The sequence below is a fragment of the Pygocentrus nattereri genome, chromosome 26 (genome assembly GCF_015220715.1).
Source record: "Pygocentrus nattereri isolate fPygNat1 chromosome 26, fPygNat1.pri, whole genome shotgun sequence".
NCBI classification, from domain to species: domain Eukaryota; kingdom Metazoa; phylum Chordata; class Actinopteri; order Characiformes; family Serrasalmidae; genus Pygocentrus; species Pygocentrus nattereri.
Window position 1 is genome coordinate 17110212 of NC_051236.1, and position 22208 is coordinate 17132419.

Here is a 22208-nt window from a genome sequence, read left to right on the forward strand (position 1 = left end):
CAATGGCCTAAAAACGTCTGAACAAGTCCTTGGGATATCAAAACAACAACAATAACAACAACCTAGTAACACCTTAGCAATGGCCTAACAAGCACCAAACAACACCCTAATGACTAACTGGCTCAGCCAATCTGATTTTATGACCAGAATTAATCATGTCCACTAATCGTGAGGCGCTGGGTTTGAAAGGTGCAGTGAAATAATGGAGCCAGCAACATTCAGTGATGACATAATAGCTGTATTAATAAATGAAATGAATTTCCACCAAATCTACAGAGTTATTTTACTCCAGCTGAGGAAACAGTTTGTGAAACAGTAATGCAGGCTGCGCACATATTGCGGATTTTGTTCTGCGTCTTCTCACAAGTTTAAACAGTGTTATTCTGACTGTAAACATTCTTTCAGCGGCAGCACTCTTTCAGTGGCTGCTGTCTTTCTTTGCCATTCTCAGTTGTGTCTGCCACCATTGTTAAAGAACGTCTCTCAACAGCAGGTTCTTTCAGACCCCAAAGCACATCAGCGCAAAATCGACCACCATGAGCTGCTCGGACTTCAGTAAATCGAGCGGAATATGTAATCAACCCTCCCATGTTTACAGTTGTATGAAATGTTTGGCCGCCCTGCTCAAAAGATATGTTTTGTTGATTTTAGAAGTACAAAATCTCTACAGAGAACACACTTCTGCACAATTTAGTGCACAATTACTGTTTATTTACTCTGAAACATTAAATCTGGTCTGTGCAAAAGTTTTGGCAATTTTAGATTTTGTTAGTTTTTAAATGTTAAATTCAGCGAATACATAAAATTAGCAGGAAAATACCACAGCTAAGTTTGTTCCCTGTAGAAGATTAGTATACGACTGTAAGCATGTGGGAGAGAAGTGTGTTGCGCTTTACCATGCACACAACCCATAAACTGAGCGTTTAGGCTCCTGCAGCAGTTTCATACATAACATGTGGGCAGAATGTGTCCAAATTCCACCCAAATCTGCCACAAAAGGATTAGTGCGTCAGGCCCACTGTCTCATGTGGCTTATTGCTTTATACTACAGCTGAATTACTTTGTAGTAATAAATGGTCATTATGAAGTCGAGTAATTGCTATGTGACGTTACAAAAAATGCACTGGATTCATGACAAAACTGTTTCATCCAGCAATGTCAAGAACGCTGACACTTGACTAGTGAGCCAGCCTCTCTGTGAATAGGTTCTGTCAAACAGACTCTCTCACTCAATCACCAAAACCTGGAGCTTCTTCCTTTAAGCCTGTGTATTGCACACAGTGCAGACATGAAACTGGAGAGTAGCTTTGTGCAGGTTCTTCATGAGCAGCTGTTTTGAGTTTCATGCACGGAAGAGTTGTTGTTTTATCACCTTCTGGATCTCCACTCTTCCTCAATCAGCACCCTGCACAGCTCTGTACAGCAAGGTGAAGGAGACGCAGGAGGAACCGTGATGGAGACACAGTGTCTTTTTTACTTTTTACAGGAATCCAGAGACGCCAGGAGGGAACTCTCACTTTCTGGGCTGTTCTTCTGAGATCTTGAGTTTTATTTTTCTTGTGATCTCAAGATAGCAAATGTTGTTTTCTTGACAGCACAACTCATTTGCCTTGTGATCTCAAGATAACAAATGTTGTTTTCTCAAGATCACAACTTATTTGACTTGTGATCTCAAAATAACAGATGTTGTTTTCTCGAAAGCACAACTTGTTTGTCTTGTGATCACAAGATAATAAATGTTGTTTTCTTGAAAGCACAACTGGTTTTGTGATCTCAAGACAACCAAAGTTGTTTTCAAGATAACATGATAATCTTAATAATCTTGACATTTTGAGAAAAATAAGTTGTGATATAAAAAAAACTTCTGTTTTCTTGAGAACCTGTCCAGGGTGTTTCCTGCCTTCTGCCCAATGGCCATTGGCTTAGGCTCCAGCTCCCCCCACAACCCAGAAGGATATGTGGCTTAGAAAATGTGTGTGTGTGTGTATGTTTTCTTGAGATCACAAGACAATTAAGCTGTGATCTCAAGATAAGTCCAGAAAATTATAACTACCTCATGGCCTCTCTATGGAAGTCCTAATATTTTTCTGGATTGTTCTCTTGAGATAATGAGCTAGTATCTCACTACCTAAAAAAGCCAAAAAATTATAGCAACAGCTCACGGCCTCTCCGGACCCCCATCCCTCTCCGGACTTTGGTAACTTCACTCTGTGTAATATGTCTTTAAGTCCAACTGTCTTGTCTCATCTCTAGTGGCTTCCAGTCCAGGTGGAGGAGATGCACTCCGCCCTGTTTTGTGTTCTCCTCTCTAAACTTCAAAAGAAAAGCAATCTGGTGTGTAGCTGTGGAGTGGTCTGTGAATAAAAATGAGAGGAGATACGTGAAAATGGCTGCATGTCAAGCTGAGAGTTGGGAGCTTTCAGCAGATTTACCACTTACCCACCATGCTTTATCCCCCTGACATCAGCCTGCACACAGAGGCTCCACGGTGCTAAAGGCCCCACAGGGCTAAAGGACTGCGTGCTGCCCAAACCCGCCTCAAGACGCTTATCCCTCACTAGTGTATATAGGGGCCATATCTAATCTGGCCATGATGTACTCTAATGTTTACTGATTGTATATATGCAGCTTGTAATACTCTATTAAAACAAAAAAATACTCTAATTTGGGGCAGTCGTGGGCTGGAGGTTAGGGAACTGGCACTGTGACCGGAAGGTTGTCGGTTCGATCCCCAGCACCGACAGTCCATGACTGACGTGTCCTTGAGCAAGACACCTAACCCCCAATTGCTCCCTGGGCACCGTGGATAGGGCTGCCCACCGCTCCAGGCAAGTGTGCTCACTGCCCCCTAGTGTGTGTGTGTATTCACTAGTGTGTGATGGGTTAAATGCAGAGGTGGAATTTCCCTGCTTGTGGGATTAAAAAAAGTATCACTTAACTTAGAAGTGCCATAAAGTACGTCAGCATCCACTGTTTACTGCCCTGTGTTACTGATGAAGCACCGACATTGCCAGAAATAGTGAATATCTTGCTTGAAAGGTGAAAATCATAAATCACAGGTCTAATACATGCTGGCAAACCAGAGAATCAATACACAAGACGTTGTGATGTTCATCACGGAATTTCCCCGGAAGGTGAAAAGATGAGACAGTGGGCAGAGAACATCGTGTGCTGAGTGAAAGTAATGAGTCTCTCAGAGAGACAGTCTAAAGGCAGGAGAACGATGACTGTCATGTTCCCGTCGCGTTTATTAAGATCCGTCAGGTGTGACAAATGGGATTGTGTTCGTCCGCCTCTCTATACGCCTGTTTTCTGATGAACTGCGACAAATGAATAATTGACTGGTGCAAATCTTGCCCTCGCACTCAGAGGAAATCAAAAGGCTTTCTCCACCGAACTGGCCTTAGTGGGAAGCTAATGAAGGAAGAAAGACTCGCCGGTCTGGACTCTTGGTACTACCCCAGCTTTGGAAAACAACCCGCACCACAAACTCTTCCGCTTCACTACCCAAGCTCACGGAGTCCGTCTGACAGCATCACGCTGTTGCTCTATCGCCATCATGTGGGGAAGAGCGGTACTGCAGACAAAGACCGTTAAAACGAGCCATTCTTCAGCAGGAAGAAGCAGAAAACACGCATCTAGCAGAACGTTACACAAGAAGCCTCAACAAGTTATATATTTTCTCAGTAACAGCTTCTTGGCAGCTACACATCCTTTCAGGTCCATAAAGCTGAGGTCTCACAGTGGAAGGATGGACAGAAACACTTGTCTATATTTTCCGATCTGAAGCACGAGTGGAGACTGGGTTTCTCCTCTTTCTCACAGATGACAGCGTTAAGGCCTGTAGTTTTGATGATCTATAACATCTTCCACAGATTTAAGGAGTCTTATTTTTTCCATGTCTTTACATAAACTGTAGTTTTGGAGACATGTTTTTCATTTATTGTCCCTTTGATTTCCCCCTTCCTTACTATCTTGGTCAGAAACACCTCCTGAAACAGGAATAACACGTAATTAATGTCTATTTTGACTGAAAATGAAATATATGCAGGGTGGTGTCTGAATTTTGCGGTAATATTTACTTACTTAGACAGGAAGGAAGAACTTTCAAGATGGTTTTGCTCAAATAATGACTCGTCAGTTTTTCAGTTAAAAATCTAAGTTCATAATCTTTTGGTGGTTTAAACGCGTGAAAGGCTTCAGTGCTGACGTCACTACAAGGGGCTACAACGTGTGGAGTCTCCTAAGTTTGCCAAGTGATTCCAAACAGAGAAAGAAAGCTCACTGACAGGCTTTAGACATATGAATCTCAAGTCATGGAAGGACACATTATTCGATGCATATATGACCTACTACATGACTAAAGGCAAACACTACGTAATTATATGGCTTTTAGAATGATATGAATAGGATTTCCAGTATTGCCACATTCATTGCTGTGGACTGCTTAGACAGTGACTATCAGTCATTCACTCACCTTTAACAGACCTTTAATATTCTCAACAAGAGGGCACTTATTAGCATTGTGATGTTATGGTGCTGAAGACAAATCAGTGACTCTGTGTGTCCTTTCTGTCAAAATGCAGTTATTAATACACAAATATAATGAATCGAAATACATTCATGCACAAAAGGACTGCACGGTAACAATTTCATAGGAGATCAAAAAAAAGTTAATTCGTTTTTATTTTGGACTTGAATATTTTTCACATCCAAACAGTGGCATGGTGTACAGTTAACCTACATCACAGGGAGGATTCAACCATTCAAACAGTCATTAACAAACAGCATCACTAGACAAAAGTGTCAAGAGGAGGGCAAAAAACAGAATGTCAATATTCACAACCCACTAGTACAGACGGACGGCAAGTTTGGTCTTATGAATGTTGTTGTCTAGAGAAGGAGAAAGCCTATGTTACTTTAGCATACATACAGTTTTAGCATACGTACAATACACACCCGTTATAGCATACGTTCCCAAACTAAAAAATCTTCCAGAATTTACAGTCCACATACAGTCTATAAAGGACAGGGGTGCACCAAGTGCCTCAGTAATCAGTATTCGTGCAAGTACCATAGAAGATCTGACTAGGCCTTAAATACTGCGATGCATTAGCTTGGGTGGAGGGATTACAAGAGCAGAAAGTCAAACGCAGCTTTTACACAGCACAGTCTGGGCTCATTCGAGGAGAAAACAGGAATGAAAGGAATTAGGAAATGCAGATAAAGATGATGAAGAGGTGAACAAACAAATGGCAAATACCAAAAACTTCAGTTGATATGGACGGCAGCTTTCATGATTCCAGCAAGAAGGTCGAAAATTCCTACATTAGCGATCAGTGATATGTGAGGATTTCATAAGACGGGACACGTTATGTGATTAGAAGGTGATAAATCACAAAAGCACTGATGATAAAACAGCTGACGAAAGTCAACATACACTGTCTCAAAGGCTCAAAGATAACTAAGAGTGTCTTTCCCGTTACATTTAGATCACACAGTCATCTTTCATCACAATTTCCTGTTTGTGCTTATATTTGGAGACACTAGGATCAGATTTGTTCAAACATAATTATTTCAATGATACTAAAAGTGACAGAAAAACTAGAAAAATAAACCTACAAAATCAATTTGAATGTTTTTGGTACAGAGAAGGGCTCCATGAACTTGTTGGCTTTCAACACAGACCATGCAGTGCATTGTGCAAAGCAATGGCAATGCATTCCAACTGCTAACAGCTCTTTAATGCTAATTTTGAAAGGTCCTAACCTGCAGAGACAGACAGCAAAAAACTCAATGGCCTTCTGAAAAATCCCTATAATTAAACCTCTAAATACCAGCATTCACCAGCAGAGGGAGATGAGGAGGATGGACAGTGCCCTTTCTGTCCACCAGAGAGCAGTGCAGTAACTGGTGTAGGACAAAAGGTGCAGCCTTAGGCCTTTCCATACAAACTGAGGCTGGACGGTCATGGTCAGAGGGATGGAACCGCACCTATCTAATAGACAACTAATCAACATCACCATTCAATATACTACGTGGTCATCATGGTGTACGTAAGTCTAGAATGCTGTCCTAACCGATGCCTTGTAACTATTGTCTATTGTAGACATTGTAACTATAATAAAGCACTGGCTAATTTTAAGTGTCTGGAAGCTGAGCGTCCCACTCTGTATCATCACACTGCGCTCACTGACGGGCTGGATGGGTTAAAAGAATTTGAGGAATTTGCCAACATTTTCAGCTTAATCTGTCTGCTGTATTTGTGCCTTAGCATTGATTACCACATACAACATTTCCACGTTTTCCTGTACTTAGAAAAGAACAGAAAACTGAGCCGATGACTCAAAGCTCACTTAGAATAGAACTCAATGGGCAACTGCTGAAGTCAGTGAATCATTTTTTGAAATATGTGACTATGAACGCAAATTCAAAAGTACAACAATGAAACTCTAACAATGCCAGGGCCTTAAGCTGGCAGTATAATTCAAACACGAAAGAACTAAACAAAATTGAAGTATCAATGACTATAATGTTTCAAGTATCCTTAAAAAGAACTCAGTATTAGCAGCTCTAATAGCCCTCAGAACAAACGCTGTGGTAATTAGGACTAATCCCAGATCAGGGGAAGGTCTTGGAACAAATGGCAGTCGGGGGAGGTCTCAGAGCGAGTGATGTGGTGATTAGGAGTTCTACTCAGCGAGTACTGTAGGCCTACATCACACCATACAAAGTCAAACCACCACACCGGTTTAGCCAAAAAGTATTTTTACGTGTCGTTAGGAAGCAACCCGTGAAAACTGATGACACTGGTGAATTTTGTTCTCCCTCTGGAAGTTAGTCTCATCTCCAAAAGAATAAATTATACAGATTTACAGCTTAATTTACAAATACTTTTGACTGTATTATTCACCAAATTCTTCTACAAACATGTGTTTTGCATAGATGTTTATTGATAGAATTCATAAACTGCCCACTGCCTTCTATTATAAGTGCATTTTGAGTCAGTGAGTTTTACAATCCTTGCAAAGTTTACAGAAATGCACTGCCTATGGTAACTGACCATACAGTACACAAGCAGCAGGTGGTAATTAGGTAAAAAAAAATAATGCTGCAGCTTCTTTAATATGGACAGATGGATCTCCACATCTTGGCGATGTTTGTTTTTCTTTTTGAGGGACTCACTATGTGTTATGCACCACAGCATTGCCTTTGACTAGTCTCACTGCAGGTGGTGGTGTAATAGCTTATGGAAGCACATGCACGTCTGCCTCCCTCACATGCAGAATGAAAGTCCATGCAGGGGGCAAGGCTGAGGTGTCCAGACGCGAGCCAGCTGCTAGCTACAGCTAATTACCGGGTGCTAATGCTGACACAAAATGCCAGCAGCAAGAAAAGGTACAAGTAATTCCCAATTACATGAATAAAACATAGTGCAAAATAAAAGAAGTATGGCACATTAAACGGGTAAGACTCACACAGAGATGTGTGTTTAAAACAAAAAAACAAAAGGCTTAAATAGCAAGACAAAGAAAGAAGGCAAGACGTCTGTGCTGTTGATACATTAAGACAAGGGCTTGACTCTCACATCATCACATCACATTTGTAATCAAGAGAAGTGTGCAGTAACAGTACTTTTTTCCCAGCAGATTTTTTTTCTTTCTTTCATTTTTTTGCCACTATACAAGCATTTACATACTGTAGATTCGAGCGGAACAGGCAAGAGGTGGCAATTAAGAAGGCAGAAATGCAGACGTGGTTGATTATCTGTGCTGAAGATGAGATTAAAGCTGAATTGACTGAAGCGGATAAGTGGGTCAGTTGGACAATTTTCGTGCCAGAGCGGGAATTCCCCCCTTTGAGAGCAGCGGGGGAGGAGGGGATGACTGGAAACCAGTTTAAAGATGAACTGGAAATTATATGACAGATTGAGGGCAGCTGAGATGCTCCCAGTAAGAGCTGGTGAACTACAGCGTGTAATTCCTCAGTCTGGGGTTAGAACACATCTCTGAATGTCATCAGAGACCATGCAGCCTGGATTTACAGTCAAATCAAAAGCTGAACTAATTAGCTAATGTTTACTTATTCCATCTGCTAGAGATACAGCATAGTAGAGCCCTTTCACTTCTTTAGTGACATGAATACTAGGTAACCTGAATATTCATGATTTATGATAATTAGTTAACATATCTGAGTAATGTCATTAACATGATAATGTATGCATGTAGCTAACTCTAGGACTAGTTCTTGATTCTGTGCCTGGAGCAAGAGTTGAATCTAGGCTTAAAATACATCAGATGCTGGAATGTTCAATAACAGTGATTCAAACTTGGTCATAGATGGTTCTAAGCAATTAATAACAAATCAATAAACTAGGATGAAATCATACATATGTCTGACATTAATCATATAATCTATTTTTAATACCTTGGGTATTTTTAATACCTTGGGTGTTTTCCAGTTACATATTCAGTACAGGACAGTTTACTCCCAACATGCCCAAGGCCATTTTACTTTAAGTCCAAGCCTCAGAAGCAAAAAATAGCTTAGAAAAAACCCACATCAAGTTTTGAAAACACAAACATTAACTTTTGTGTCGCTTTTGTTTCCAAGCTCATGGATGCTCGTTGGATTGCTCATTTTAACAGCTTGGAGCTGAAACAGAGCTAAACACACCTACACACACTGAGACACCGCGTCAGAGCTTCTGCTCCTGCGTGAGTCAGAGAAACTGGTCATTTTTCATCTTTTTTTTTAAGTAGAATGGATTGATTTACCATTGCCTGAACACTTGAGTTGCACTTGCTAAAAGGGTAACTTGTTTGCAGTTACCACTTAATGCATACATTTATTTCCTTTTTCTTCCCACTTTCTCAGGGTTAAATAAGAGGTACACTGGACTTGATGTGAAGCTTTCAGTGCGCTAAATCTGTAAAACAGCATGAAAAGACCTCATGAAGACTAATTAGTAAACTCTGCTGAAGAATGCAACATACTAATGTAGCAATGTACTAGTGTGACACTCACTTATGCCATGTATGTAAATGTGTATGTAAATAATGAAATCTAATTACCAATTTCATGGCTGCTATTGATAGTTTTTAATAAATCAATGTGTTCCCAGCCCTATTTTTTAGTGCATGTTTGTATGCTATTTCAAATACTTCACAAATGAAGCAATAATCTGAAATATAACTGTGGTAGCTGTTTGTCCTTCTATGAATATTGAATTAGGCTATGAAACCACCTACAAGCACAAAGAAGAAGAAACTGTGATGTACACTATACTTGCTACATAGAACAGCTACATTTAGCTTGGGCACAGCCAACCAATATTAGGACTTAAGGTCAACTGAGGATGTGTTTTGAAGGCAAAATAAGTTTATTATGTTTGAAACAAAAGATATCTAAAGAAATGAAAGATGCTTATGCCAGTTCATCTGTGAATTTTTCATGTAAGAACAACGGACTCCGTTTGAATGCATTTAGTACTTTAGTTAAAAAATAAACAGGAATGAAGTTAAATGTAGTCAGAACTAATATTAATGGCTCAGATTGCTTACATGAAGTACCGATACTGATCAATCATTTCTTTGCTTGCTGGTTGTGATTGTTGTTTTTTGGATAAATGCCATTCTTGCCTGTTCTGTCCACAAATGTACATGTTTAACAATTAAAAAAAGAACCTACTTAAAAAGTATATACAAGTTAAACTACTTTTTTTACCACAGGTTTCTTACAATTAGTTGGTAATGTATATTGGTTTCAGATTCTGCATCTCATATATGTTTACAACTTGGCTATGTTGTTATGTTGCTGAACATCCCTTATACTACAAAACAAAAGGCATTACAAGTTCAAGTACAGTATATTTCTATTTACAACAGCTCAAAGGTAGCCATGTGGGCAGTCTTTGAGCGACAGTCTTCTTTTAAATGGAAAGTCTTGTTTTGGGGGAGGGACTAAGTAGGAGCTCCTCCCCCTCAATAACTGAACAACTCTGGCTGACCAGTGCAGAGAGAAACAAATGCTAAACTCAATTAGTATTGCTCTATCTACATTAAGTCCATGGTGAAAAGCAAAAGACTTGCCAGAGAGGGTCAATCAATAGTACGTGAGGTAAAAAAACAAAAAAGAAGGAAAAAAAACTAAGCTCTGAGGTGTTACTATATACTGTATGCATATTTATATACACATATGTGTAACAGGCTTATACATACGCATATACTGTATGTGTACACACATCTATATACCAAGACACATTTATTCTTTCCCAACTTTCTTCTTTTCCACCTCACCTTTCATCATGTTTCACAGAACGCTAGCTGATATACTTCACACGCCTTGTCGCCATAGCAACCTTGGCTCACTTCTGGAGTGTTCTGAGACTGATTCAGAATTTGAAAAATCTAAAGCTAGAATAAGAACAAAAAAAGACTGGGGAGCATTTTCCCCTCCTTTTGGTCTTCATATGCTTGATGCAATCTCACCAGGGTTGTAAGCTATACATCCAGCTTTGACCCCAACCCTGGTGGGGCTACATGCTGCCTCCTTGTTTATCTCCTGTGTTTGAGGAGGATGCTGTGGCTGAACTGTTGGGAAAGCCCTTCTCAGTGGGGGTGACTGCTGGGCTGCCCACACCGGACGAGCTGGAGCTGCTGGAGCGGTGTTGGGTTGGGGGAGGCCGCACCGGCCTCATAGGTGGAGGTCTGAGCTGGGCACCAACCAGCCTTGCGGAGAGTGCCGGTTTGAAGGTGGTCATCATCTCTGACGTGGAGCTACTTCCACGCCGCAGCGCTGCGTCTGGGTCACGGATCATGATGGTGTGCAAAGGGCTGGCCGGTTCTGAGCTCACAGGGTTCTTCATGGGTTCCAGAGTGTCCAGCACCACGTCCGGAGCCTGCTTGGCTGTATTCTGACGTTCTAGCTCCCGGAGCTCATGGAGAGCAGTGGTCATAGTTTTTTCTATGTCCTGTAGGTCAGACAGATTTACAAACACATTACAGTCCACTCTGAAATAAAACTCTAACTGGAATTATCATGGTAACAAGTATAGCAATTCACTGTAATGGCCCTTTTTGAATGTGCAGGATCTGACCTAGCATCTAGATAATAGTTAATGGGCCTTGCAGAAACCTCACACTCATTCTCAGCAACAGACTCTTATTACTTTCTTGAAAATCTTAAGTTTCTTGAATGTACCCTGCACTCCACAGGACAGATTTATGGTTGTGATCTGCACTTGGGCTTCACTGAGCTAGTCTTTGCGTTATATTTATCTCATAAGTCCCGTATGTCACTGCTGTACTTTATCTATGACATTTACACACCGCTTCAGCCAGGCCTCATATGCTATAAAACTAATGCTTGTCTGCCCTCATTCAAACCAATGGGCTCTGGCCTGCCTTATGACTCCACAAGCTATATTAAAGCTATGATGATAAGCGTAGTAAAACCATGCATGCGTGTACACACATACTCAAATGCACTAGGAAGCATATACCACACTGACTCTGACAGCAGGCATGATGAGTGAGAGATAGGGTAGACACTCAGCACCACCAATTCACTTTTAATACTATCTTCTCTCTCTCTCGTTCTCACAATTAACAAATTAAACCATGACAATGGCAATTTAATATAACTTCCATCCCCCACCACACACTTGCTGACTTCTAGATCTCATATTAATCTGAGTAATTAAACATCATAGCAAGAATTTAATCATGTCTTGCCTCTCCGGTCTGAAAGAATGATCAGAGAAAACTCCAAAATTAACAATATTACTTGCACATAAAAATAACATCTCTATAACATCTCTACTGGCTTAAACATAATGCTTCCATTCTGCAACCAAACATAATTTTTTTTCCTGCCATTAACTAATCACAAATGGAGTGAGTCATCTAAAAGAGACCTGTGCCCCTGTCTTTGCTATTAAACTAATGCTGATTGATTTGGATGAATCAATGACAGCTTATACTCAGTAATGCTCAACGCCACAAGAACTCTCTTAGTAATTCTTCCAGAAGGCCTGGAAGCTCTTATTAACAGAAGCTCAAACATACATACATACACACACACACACACACACACACACACACACACACACACACACACACACACACACACATATATAAAACATTGAAATTGTATTTATAGTGTGAGTATTATACAGCAACAATAAACTGGTGACAAATTAAAAGAAAAAACCATGTGCAGAAATATAACAAATGCAGATGCTTCCAGACAACTAACATCCTGCTATGCTCTGTGGCATGTAATCAAATGCTGAGCAGGCCCAAGTGACCATGATTTTGCATCACGATGGAAAGAAAGATATAAGTGATTTTGAAAAAGGGTTCATGACAGAGGCACAGATGACAGCAGCTTCAGTCACAAAGAGTGTTCAATTGGCTAGTGTTTTAAGAGGAATTAATGCACATTTGAGAATCCAGGGGTGTAAAAATCATAGACCAGGGGTTGGCAATGTGCAGCTCTTTCACTGCCCTGTTGCATCTCCATTTATAAGCACTCTACATCTGCAATGAGAAACTGTCAAACACTAAAAAGTTGCTAGGCTGAAGTCAGCTTCTCATTTGTGCGCTTGTTTATCAAATTCTCCTGTAAATGGTGCAGTAGTTACATTCTGGTGCCTTAGGCATCATGGTGAAACATGAAAAATAGAACGACGAATGAAAAGACTTCAGCTAAAAAATTAAATGTTGAGAGAACATTTACAAGAAACTATTCCTCTTTGGCGGAAAAGTGTCCTGCTGGAGACGTGAGAAAAGCGGCAGCAGCTGAACTATAACTTACAGCAGAGCAAACTGTGTGTGCACTTTCGTTTAGATTTTTTAGTCTATACTAAAATATTAGCACATATTGAGGCATATTTACAGCTAAAATAAAATGAACATAAAATGTTATGGCTCCCAAGGTGGTTTGATTTTTGTTGAAATGACAAAATGGCTCTTCTTAACAACTTGTATTGCCGACTGTCATCGACATTGATCTACAAGACGGTGAAAAAGTTATATGGTCAGATGAGTTGTCCTTCACCTTATTATTCACTAGTATGCGAGTGCATGTGTAGTGTATATCAAAACAACGGCACAGGCATAAATGCTTGATCCCTACATTGAGAGGGTCTGGTGACTTAATAGTGTGGCAGGCATTTTGCTGGCATCGTTTGAGATCACTTGCCACCTTAGAGGGATGGGTCACTGCAAATCAATGCAAAGTAATGATGGGAGTATTATCTTCTAGGTGCACAAAGAGGTCACAGAATGAATTTGCAGTATGAAAATATTATAAATCATATGCTATGACCGCCCTGCGATGGACTTGCGACCTGTCCAGGGTGTATCCTGCCTTCCGCCCGGTGGGGATAGGCTCCAGCACCCCCCCGTGACCCTGAGGGAGAAGTGGCTTAGAAGATGGATGGATGGATATGCTATGACCTACTTTCACAGAATCTCAACTCAACTGAACAGCTATGGAAGATTTTAGTATTAGACAGCGCTTTCCTATCATCAAAACATCTGAAATATCTTTTCATCAACGCTTTATGCTGGTATTTCCTTCAATTTATAACTTGTCTGGACGTCACTAGCAATAAAAACAAAAACAATCTAAGTCATGGTCCTCACCTCAGCTAAGGCCTCGGCCTCCAGGCTTTTGTGGTCTCCAAGGCTGCTGTGGCGTGTGGCCCCTGATCCGGGCCTCAATGGGTGGCCCTCAGGATAGGCTTTTCTCTCGGGGTAATTAATGCTGCCAGCACTGCCAAATGTGCCCAGCCGTCTCTTCTCAGGACTCTCTACTCGGCCTCTGCTCACTGCCACCTTGTGCGGGCTGCTGGGGCAGGCAGCAGCGCGAGGGGGAGTGTCCGTGCCACGTGTAGGGCTGTGGCTCTCTGTACCACTCCGCCGGCGAGGAATAGCAGCGCCATCTGAACGCAGTCTCACCCTGACAATGACAATAATCCACACAGTTAATCACAGCCCAATAACAGCAGCAACTAATAGTAACAGTTAAACTCTCTTTGATAACACCTGAGTTTCTTCAGTAGTTTTTTAATGTAGTGAAACCAGACTAAGCTCCCAGAAAGCTGAAGAAACCTGTAGACTCAGTAAATGTCCCTTATGTTTACAATATTGGCAACACTGATTTTCATAGTAGTGTAAACAGAATGCAGCCACAGTTAGATTTGAACAGTGCACTTAGGCACTATTACAAAATATATGACTTTATACACTGACATTAAAACCTTTGCTCAGAATAATGCTTAATTTTCCATTTTTTTATTAAAGGGAACTTTCTGTATTTTCTAAATATATGTATAATTCAATCATTAAGATCTGAAAGGCAAAATAACAAAATGACAGGAACAAAAAGAGATTGAAAAATAGTTGTGTACAAATGAGCTGTGACCATATGACTACATAATTGTGACATAAGACTACACAAATATTATAAGTGAACCTCAAGGGCAAAAGTACAATAAAAGAAGGTTATTGCAAACCTGCTGAAAAAGGTAATTGTTCCCAATCTTTTGATAGGCAGTGTATACTGTCCTTAAAAAACTACCTTCAGTGTCAATAAAGACACATGACAAACTCTATGGGAGTAAATACCAGCGCTTGTCCTCTTTATTCTTCCATCTGTGCTTTCAGTACTCACCTGCCCATCACCCCACTGAAGTTGTAATCAGGTGACTGCTCACACGGTGAATGGAGGTCGTTTTTGGATGAGGCCTTATCATCCAACAGCGGTCCACTACTCGCTTCACTGTCTGCCTTCTGACTCAGACTGTCAGAAAAGGCGTCATCCCTGAGAGAGGAGGTGAAGACAGAGCTTTAGTGTTATGCAGGGTGACACTGTGACAGGTGCTTTGGCTGGTATAGTCTCATCTATTCACAGCTTCACTTAGTTGAGCATCTGTCTGAAAATGATAACATAAAGCTCACTTCATTTCACTTATGTACTTGACTAACATTTTCAGAGAGTAATCTTGGATAGCTTCCCTGGCTCCATGTCCTCTCAAAGACAGGTCATTTTTATTCTTAAAACATTAATGTTTCTCTTTAGTGACTTTATTTGTTTTCAAACAGAGCAAATTTACAGACTTACTGACACCAGAAGCACTGTACTTATCAAAGATATCAAAAGAACTATCCATTTTCAAATGCAGAAAGCCAAGAAAAAGGCCTGTTGTGTCGTAACTGGCTATATTCCATTACTGTGTAAACAGTTTCTATCACATCTGTGTATTAAGTGTACTTTTAAAAAGAATGATCAATTGTGCCAAACAATACAATCACCTCCAACCCGAATTAAAAATTCTAAGGTTTCATGTTGCACTTAATCACAAATTAATTGCTTTAATTAATTACTTTAATTAATTTCTAATATTATTAAATAATATCTACTATGGGGCAACTATTTTTAATTACAAACATGGTTTGTTGCACCATAAGACAGAAGGACAAATGTATGCACAAGGGCAGAACCAGCGCAATATGTGCCTTAAAGGGACAACAATATTCACACATAATATCCCTGAATTTAATGTTTGATTTACTAAGACAGCTTATATCACAAACTAACTGTTCGCTTCCGAGATGCACGGTTTACAAGGTGCAGTGAAATATGCTGTCAAGTTCTTTTCCACCAAAACAGGGATCTTATTTTACTCTAGCTAAGAAAATAATAATCCAGATAATACAGACTGTGCACATTTTGAGGTGCCATCACAGCATATTTTGTGCTGTGCCTTCTTACATAACTAGATCTGAATGCGAGGGTGCTAATATAGAGACAGTCATTCTTACACTATGTGTTCGAGGCTTGGCCCTCTGTCTAACCGCTATGTCTGATGCTATTGTTAAAAAGTCTCCCAACAAAACTTCCTTGGAGACCTTAGTACAGAATTCATAGCAGTGTCGAGGTGTGTGTGCACTCACAAGTCCTGCACTACAATATACTGGTGAGGTATGAGGCCATCAACCCCGTTGTGTCTCCCTTCCCACCAGTCCTCCGACGCCCGGTGGTATAGCAGCAGCGATGCTCCCTTTTTAAAGGACAACTCCCTCGGGCTCCGCCCGGCATAATCAAACTTAGCAATGGCTTCAATCTGCTCCACCTCTGAGAGACAGAGAGAGAGAGAGATAGACAAAGAGAAAATGAATGTAAAGGAATACAGAAAGACAAAAAATAAAGGGAAAGCTACATAATCACACTCTCTCTCTCACACACACACTCATACTCTTACATGCACACAGCCACAGACACTCAGGCCCAAACCCATTTCACTCCTTGCCCCTACCACTTAGCCCCTCTGTTTTGAACGTTCACATCTAGGGTTAGGGTGTCCCAACTTTTGTTGAGATAGAGGGGTAGGGCACAGTGTTAGTGCTACATGGGCCTCCAAACAGATGTTTTTCAGAGACACACTTCAAACGGAGTGTTATGAGAAAAAAAAAACAAGCGGCAAAAAAAAAGAAAAACCAGCAACAAAAAAACAACACAAATGTATTTTTTCAGTTAATAAATTCAGATAACCATTGTATTATCTTAAATACATAGTTTAATGTGGTTTCAATGTATTATGGCCATTTTCTTCATAACAAACACAAAAAATCGCTAATAGCATGCTAATGTCTCGGTAGCTAGCTGGCTAACTTTCCCGTTCCACCTTAAATAGTCCAGCAATATTTACGCCTAAAGCGCCAGAATGTAACTGCTGCACCATTTAAGGAGAAACGGGAAAATTCAAACAAGAAGCTAGTGAACAGCTGACTTCAGCTTCATATCAGTGAAGAATTAGCAGTGGGCGATAATAATAATTGTCTTATACCCCCTCTCTGAAAGCGTATGATGCCCTAAATGTAACTAAAGCCCAGCAGTGAGGCTGAACTTTTCCCTTCTCAGTTATCACTGAAGATGGGCCGGGTTGCCTACAGAGCAGCACTAGTAACCTGTTAATGAAGCAATGGGTTTTTTTCCAGTTTGAGGGTTAAGTAGGGCATTTTGTAGGGCAAGATTTCAACCACTACTTCTTGTAACTTCTTGTAGTCTCAAGAGGTTAGGGTGACACTCAAAAACAAGGGGTAGGGGTAAAAAGAAGAAATGGGAGTGGGGCTAAAAGCTGGCAAATAAAAAGCGAGCTTAAGCTGCGTAAAAATTCAGATTTGAAAGATTGTCATTTTTGCCTGGCATGTGGTCCTAGTACTACTACTTCAGATTTTCACTGGTTGTAAAAAATGCTGCTTATTCAAATGTGAAGGGACATCCCATTAAGCCACTGTTAACCTACAAAAATAGGTTTATTTAAGCATCTAATATTAATTGCACCTTGATATACATTTTTGGCCATGCCACTCACTACTGTTGGGAATCATAACACACTTTCCTTCAGTACTCTGTGGTTTTTAAAATGGAACCTGGTATCAGAGAAAATCTCTGAGCCAGTGGAGCATTTTTGTTTCATTGACAGGTGGGGGTGGGCTCTGTCCACTGGTGCAGAGATACAGTATAAAAGATGAAGTACATGATATGATGAATCACGCTTAATATGACCAGAGACATGACATAAGAAGCTATTAAAAGTCAGTTTAGATTTCAGATTGACTTTAAGCCAGACTACAAGCCCCAAAAAGCCTCATATCACAACAGTACCCACCAGGGGGTGGGCTTCCATTTCCTGCTGTAATAAATATCTTTTTGCATAGCAACACTGTTCAAAATGCAAAGTGAAAATCAGGCTCTATCAAAAACCTATCAAACCTGTCACATCAGTCCCCCTCAGTGTCATTAGTGTGAACAGAGTGCAGGCCAGTGTTCAGCTCTGCCTGTGGCAGACATGGACAGACAGCCAGGTCAGCGGGGGTTAAACACATGCACTGAATAAATAGCCTCTCAGAGGGGAATCTCCAATTCAACCAGCAAAGCCAATCAGTTCCATTAAGAGCTTTAGCCAAGGGTGAAATTACCTACAGACACAGAGTGGACAGAGAATGGACAGACAGACAGACTTTATTCGGTGTGCAGCAGGCAGTACTGGAGTAATAATCTCTCTGAGAAGCATATGCTGGAAAAACAGGATTTATAATAGAGATAAAGAGGCATACACATAAGCTTTTATGCTGCTGTCTTTTGGCAGACCCATAGTGGCCACAGCACTGTGATTGTTTAAAACACAATGTTATTGGATAGTTAGATAACTGGATATTTAGATAGCTTGATAGGAAATGCTCTAAAATCTGATGGCTATGGCATTGCAAAATATTCAACATGTATAAATTCAATATGCAGTTCTAACTGCAGTTTCTCAGCACTTTCTGAAGGCAGTGAAAAAAGAGAGGCAGCACATCTGCTTCTAAAATTAAGCTACAGGTCTGAACACAGGAGTTCAAAGCTTTGTCTGCAGTGTTACTGACACTGGACTGTGGTGGGCTCTCTTGTCCCCTTGCTGTCTGCAGGGTAGATCTAAATCATTCTCAGTGTCTTTAATGTAGAGATGTAGCGATTCCAGTTTTCTCTGGGTATTGGCTGATGCCATGTACCGATCCAATATCAGTGCTTTTTTATTTGCACAGGGCTTTTATTCTGGCGCACCGCAGCGTAGAGAAATAACCGGGGCAGATTTCATGCTTGTTAGTTTAATTTCCTAAATAAGCAATAATAATAATAATCATCATCATCATCCTCATTGTTGTTGTTGACCGCTTAATCCAGATAGGGTCGCGGTACAATAATAATAATAAAATAATAAATAGCATGTTTTTTTAATTAATGTGTGCATAAAAATGAGCAAGAAAGGACTATTTTGATAACAAAACACTGTTTTTTCTTCTATATTGGAGGATATGGATTGCTCTCCAATATGGCCTGTGCAAAAGTTAAGGCACATTTTATGATTTATGGTTTTCTTTTCCACGTTAAACTTGGCAAATAAAACCTTCAGCACTGCATAGTTTTCACTGCATCAATAATCAGCTGATGAGCTGGACCAGTTGTGTTGAGTCGAGGAATACTTGAAATGATGCACTGCTGTTTTGCCAGGAGCAGGATTAAGAAATGCTGCAGAAGAGGATGTTTTAACTTATCTGCATATGATCAAAAATTCTTTTTTAAAGTTACTGTAAACAAAAAAAAAACAGTCTGCTAATTCTAAGAAAAAACAAAAGTAGGTAAATGGTCATTTAAAAATGTATTGCGATTAATTACTAATAAACATTGTACCAGTGTTATTTCCAAACTCCCATATTTCCAGCTGGCAGCAGAGTTAGCGCAAAATGCTAAATAACACTTACACTAGAGTTTTTTTTTCTATCTGCGTATATGTTTCACTTTACAAGTCACTGAGTGGAGGGGCAGAGAGGAAATACAGCTGAAGGTGGAAGCCCCTGAGGCCTGTTTGTAAACCCTGAGCTAAGGCAGCAGAGTGAAAGCGAGAAGGGAACGAGAACAGAGAGATAAAAGGCAGATGAGGAGCAGTTAAAAAGCATCTCTAGAGGAAAAAGGTGGAGATAAGAATGGCATTTTCCGCTCACTGTTCATTGATAAAATAAATAACAAGAATCTTGCCAACAGATTAACATTTCAGAGAAGTGGGAGAGAGAAAGAAAGACAAAGACAGAGAGAGTGAGAGAGGGGGGGGGCAGAGAGAGACAGAGAAAAAGAGAGAAGAGAAATTGAGCACATCTTGTCCAAGCCCTTTTGTAACCGTCAGCAGTCAAGTTCTATTTAAGATCAGCCTTGTTATCTCCTCAGTGCCTGCCAGCCAATGAGAACCCTTGCTCCATCTCTGCTGACAGAATGGCAATCTGACTGGCTGAGTGATCTGTCAGTCAAACCACTGACTACAGAATAACATCAACAGCAATACTGAACCCATTTCTCACAGCCTGTAACTAAGCTAGAATAGGACAAAGCGTCAAAATCCAACACAAAACTTTTTATTAAAAACACTGTTTGTTCCCTTCACTCTACTGTGTCTTTCTGCCAGACATATTTTAATGGTTTGAGCAGCACCAGATGAACTGCTTTGTGGGCCTATTTCATGGTTCCTATGAGGAACATTAGACCAGAGATTTGTAATCACTGTTCCTCCTGAGTATCAAGAAGGGGTACAATGCCCATGAACTTATATACTATAGATTTGATACCACTTAAAAACATACTCAATACATATAATGCAACAAAACAACAGCAGAATAGAAAGTATGTCAAAAGTGTTTGTAACCAGAGGAAAAAACTTTACAATCGACAGTGCAAAGTATGACTGGAAAATAATGGAATTCACTGCCTTGGATGATCGACTGTATTGGATTTAGTGGTGCATTCTGTAGCCTTCTTGCTGTAACAAGTTTCATAAGTTTATTTTACACAAACCTGTTTAAGTATCTCAGGGTCTTGCTCATAAGTGATGTGAAGAGTGATCACAAGATTGGCCGCAGGCTGGGACTGGTGGAAGCAGTTGCTGTACCGAACTGCAGTAGTGAAGAGGTAGCTGAGCCATAAGGCAAAGCTTTTTATTTACTGGTCAGTTTACATCCCTACCCTCACCTATGAGCTTTGGGAATGACTGAATGAATGAGGTTGTGAATACGCATCCGCATTGAGAGGAGCCACTTGAGGTGGTTCAGGCCCAATGGCCGCATCCCAGTGGAGGTTTACCAGGCACGACCTACTGGGAGGTGGCCCTGCGGCCATCCTGGGACCAGCTGAAGGGATCATATCTCCAAGTTGGCCTGGGAGCTCTCCCAACTGCTATCATGACCCTATCTGGATTAAGCGGTTCAAGATGAAAATAATAATGACGTTTCATAACTTTTTACACAATTTTATGGAAACTTCTTATTTATTGTTAGCTTTTTTGGCTTTTTTTAGGCTTTAGCAGAGTTTAGTAATACTGAGACTAATGACAGGCTCATAACATTAATTTATCAGTCTACTCAGGCTTTAACAGAGTTTAGTAATACTGAGACTAATGAGTAGCTCATCATGGCCTTTTCAAAGTATAACTTTGAAACTAAACACAGATGCATACATTTTAGAATACTTGTATTTGGTTACATCCCAACCCTGAACATACAGGATAAAAAATTACAATCTTGATAAGGGCCAAATGATCACAGTTTTCAGCATTATTGCTGCATCTTTAACACAGCCTGAATATTTATAAATAGTACTAATACACACTGAAAGCATTTAACTACAGGAAGTTAACTACAGTTATTACCTCTATCACTACAACTGTATACTACCGTTTACTGTTGAGATTAACTATGTAAACATCTTATGGCACATGCTTTGCACTGAAGTTGTAGCAGCATGCTATTAACCATAACTTTTTCATTTTTAAAAGAAGGTAACAGTGTTTTAAAAAGCACAGTTGTCATAATTATTTATGGTTTATGATGTTTTTATGGTTCTGTATCTGCTATATTACCAAATCCAACAGCTGTCCCATTCCTAACAACACAGTGAGGTGATTGACATAAATCACTGCTATTGTGACACTGCTAACACTGTTTTAAAAGCAAATATCTAACTGAATAGTCTATATCAAGGCATGCACACACACACACACACACACACACACACACACACACACACACACACACACACACACACACACACAAACCCCAAACACAATCTTTGGAATTTAGAAAACAATTACAATTACATAACTAACAAAACAGTCTCTTAAACAATAACAATTTCTGTCTCTAGAAACAGGAAAACATTTCTCTACAGCGGAGTCATTAAACCCGCTATAAATACTGCACACATAACTCAGCTGAGCTTTGTGCTGTAGTAACGTAGCTGTCTAGAGAAAGCCCTTAAAGGCCATGAAAGGATGTCAAAAAGGAAGGACAAATGAACACATGAGAAAATAAATAAATTAACAAGTATCCGTGTCTCCCTGTACCGTCATCACTAGTGTGTGGCTCAGTTCCGTTGTCAGCCTCGTCAATGGTGCCTGGTTCACTGTGGGGGCTGTCACTTTATACACACACAGACAAACACACACACACAGACACAGCTGTCAGTGCAAGGGGAATCTCCAAAAGCAGTACACAAAACAACAAACCTGATACTGACAGTACTGCGCAGCAATAGATACAAACATACCAGTGAATAAAAATCCTCACTAGCATTATTCATTTCTGCTGAGCCTGAATTTCTGCTGCTTCTAC

At 40.3% G+C, this 22208-nt stretch overlaps 1 protein-coding gene across 2 annotated transcripts in view; it reads right to left on the reverse strand.

Moving 5' to 3' along the window:
• Positions 1-4655: 4655 nt before the first annotated feature.
• srgap3 (SLIT-ROBO Rho GTPase activating protein 3) overlaps positions 4656-22208 on the reverse strand; it is a 126749-nt gene continuing 109196 nt past the window's right edge. For both annotated transcript variants that reach the window (XM_017712643.2, XM_017712642.2), the window contains exons 18-22: positions 21941-22014; positions 15966-16146; positions 14683-14832; positions 13653-13968; positions 4656-10972 (exon numbers count right to left, since the gene is read on the reverse strand). In XM_017712643.2, coding sequence (XP_017568132.1) covers positions 10538-10972; positions 13653-13968; positions 14683-14832; positions 15966-16146; positions 21941-22014 — 1156 coding nt within the window. In that variant the 3' untranslated portion in view covers positions 4656-10537. The remainder of the gene's footprint in view (positions 10973-13652; positions 13969-14682; positions 14833-15965; positions 16147-21940; positions 22015-22208) is intronic.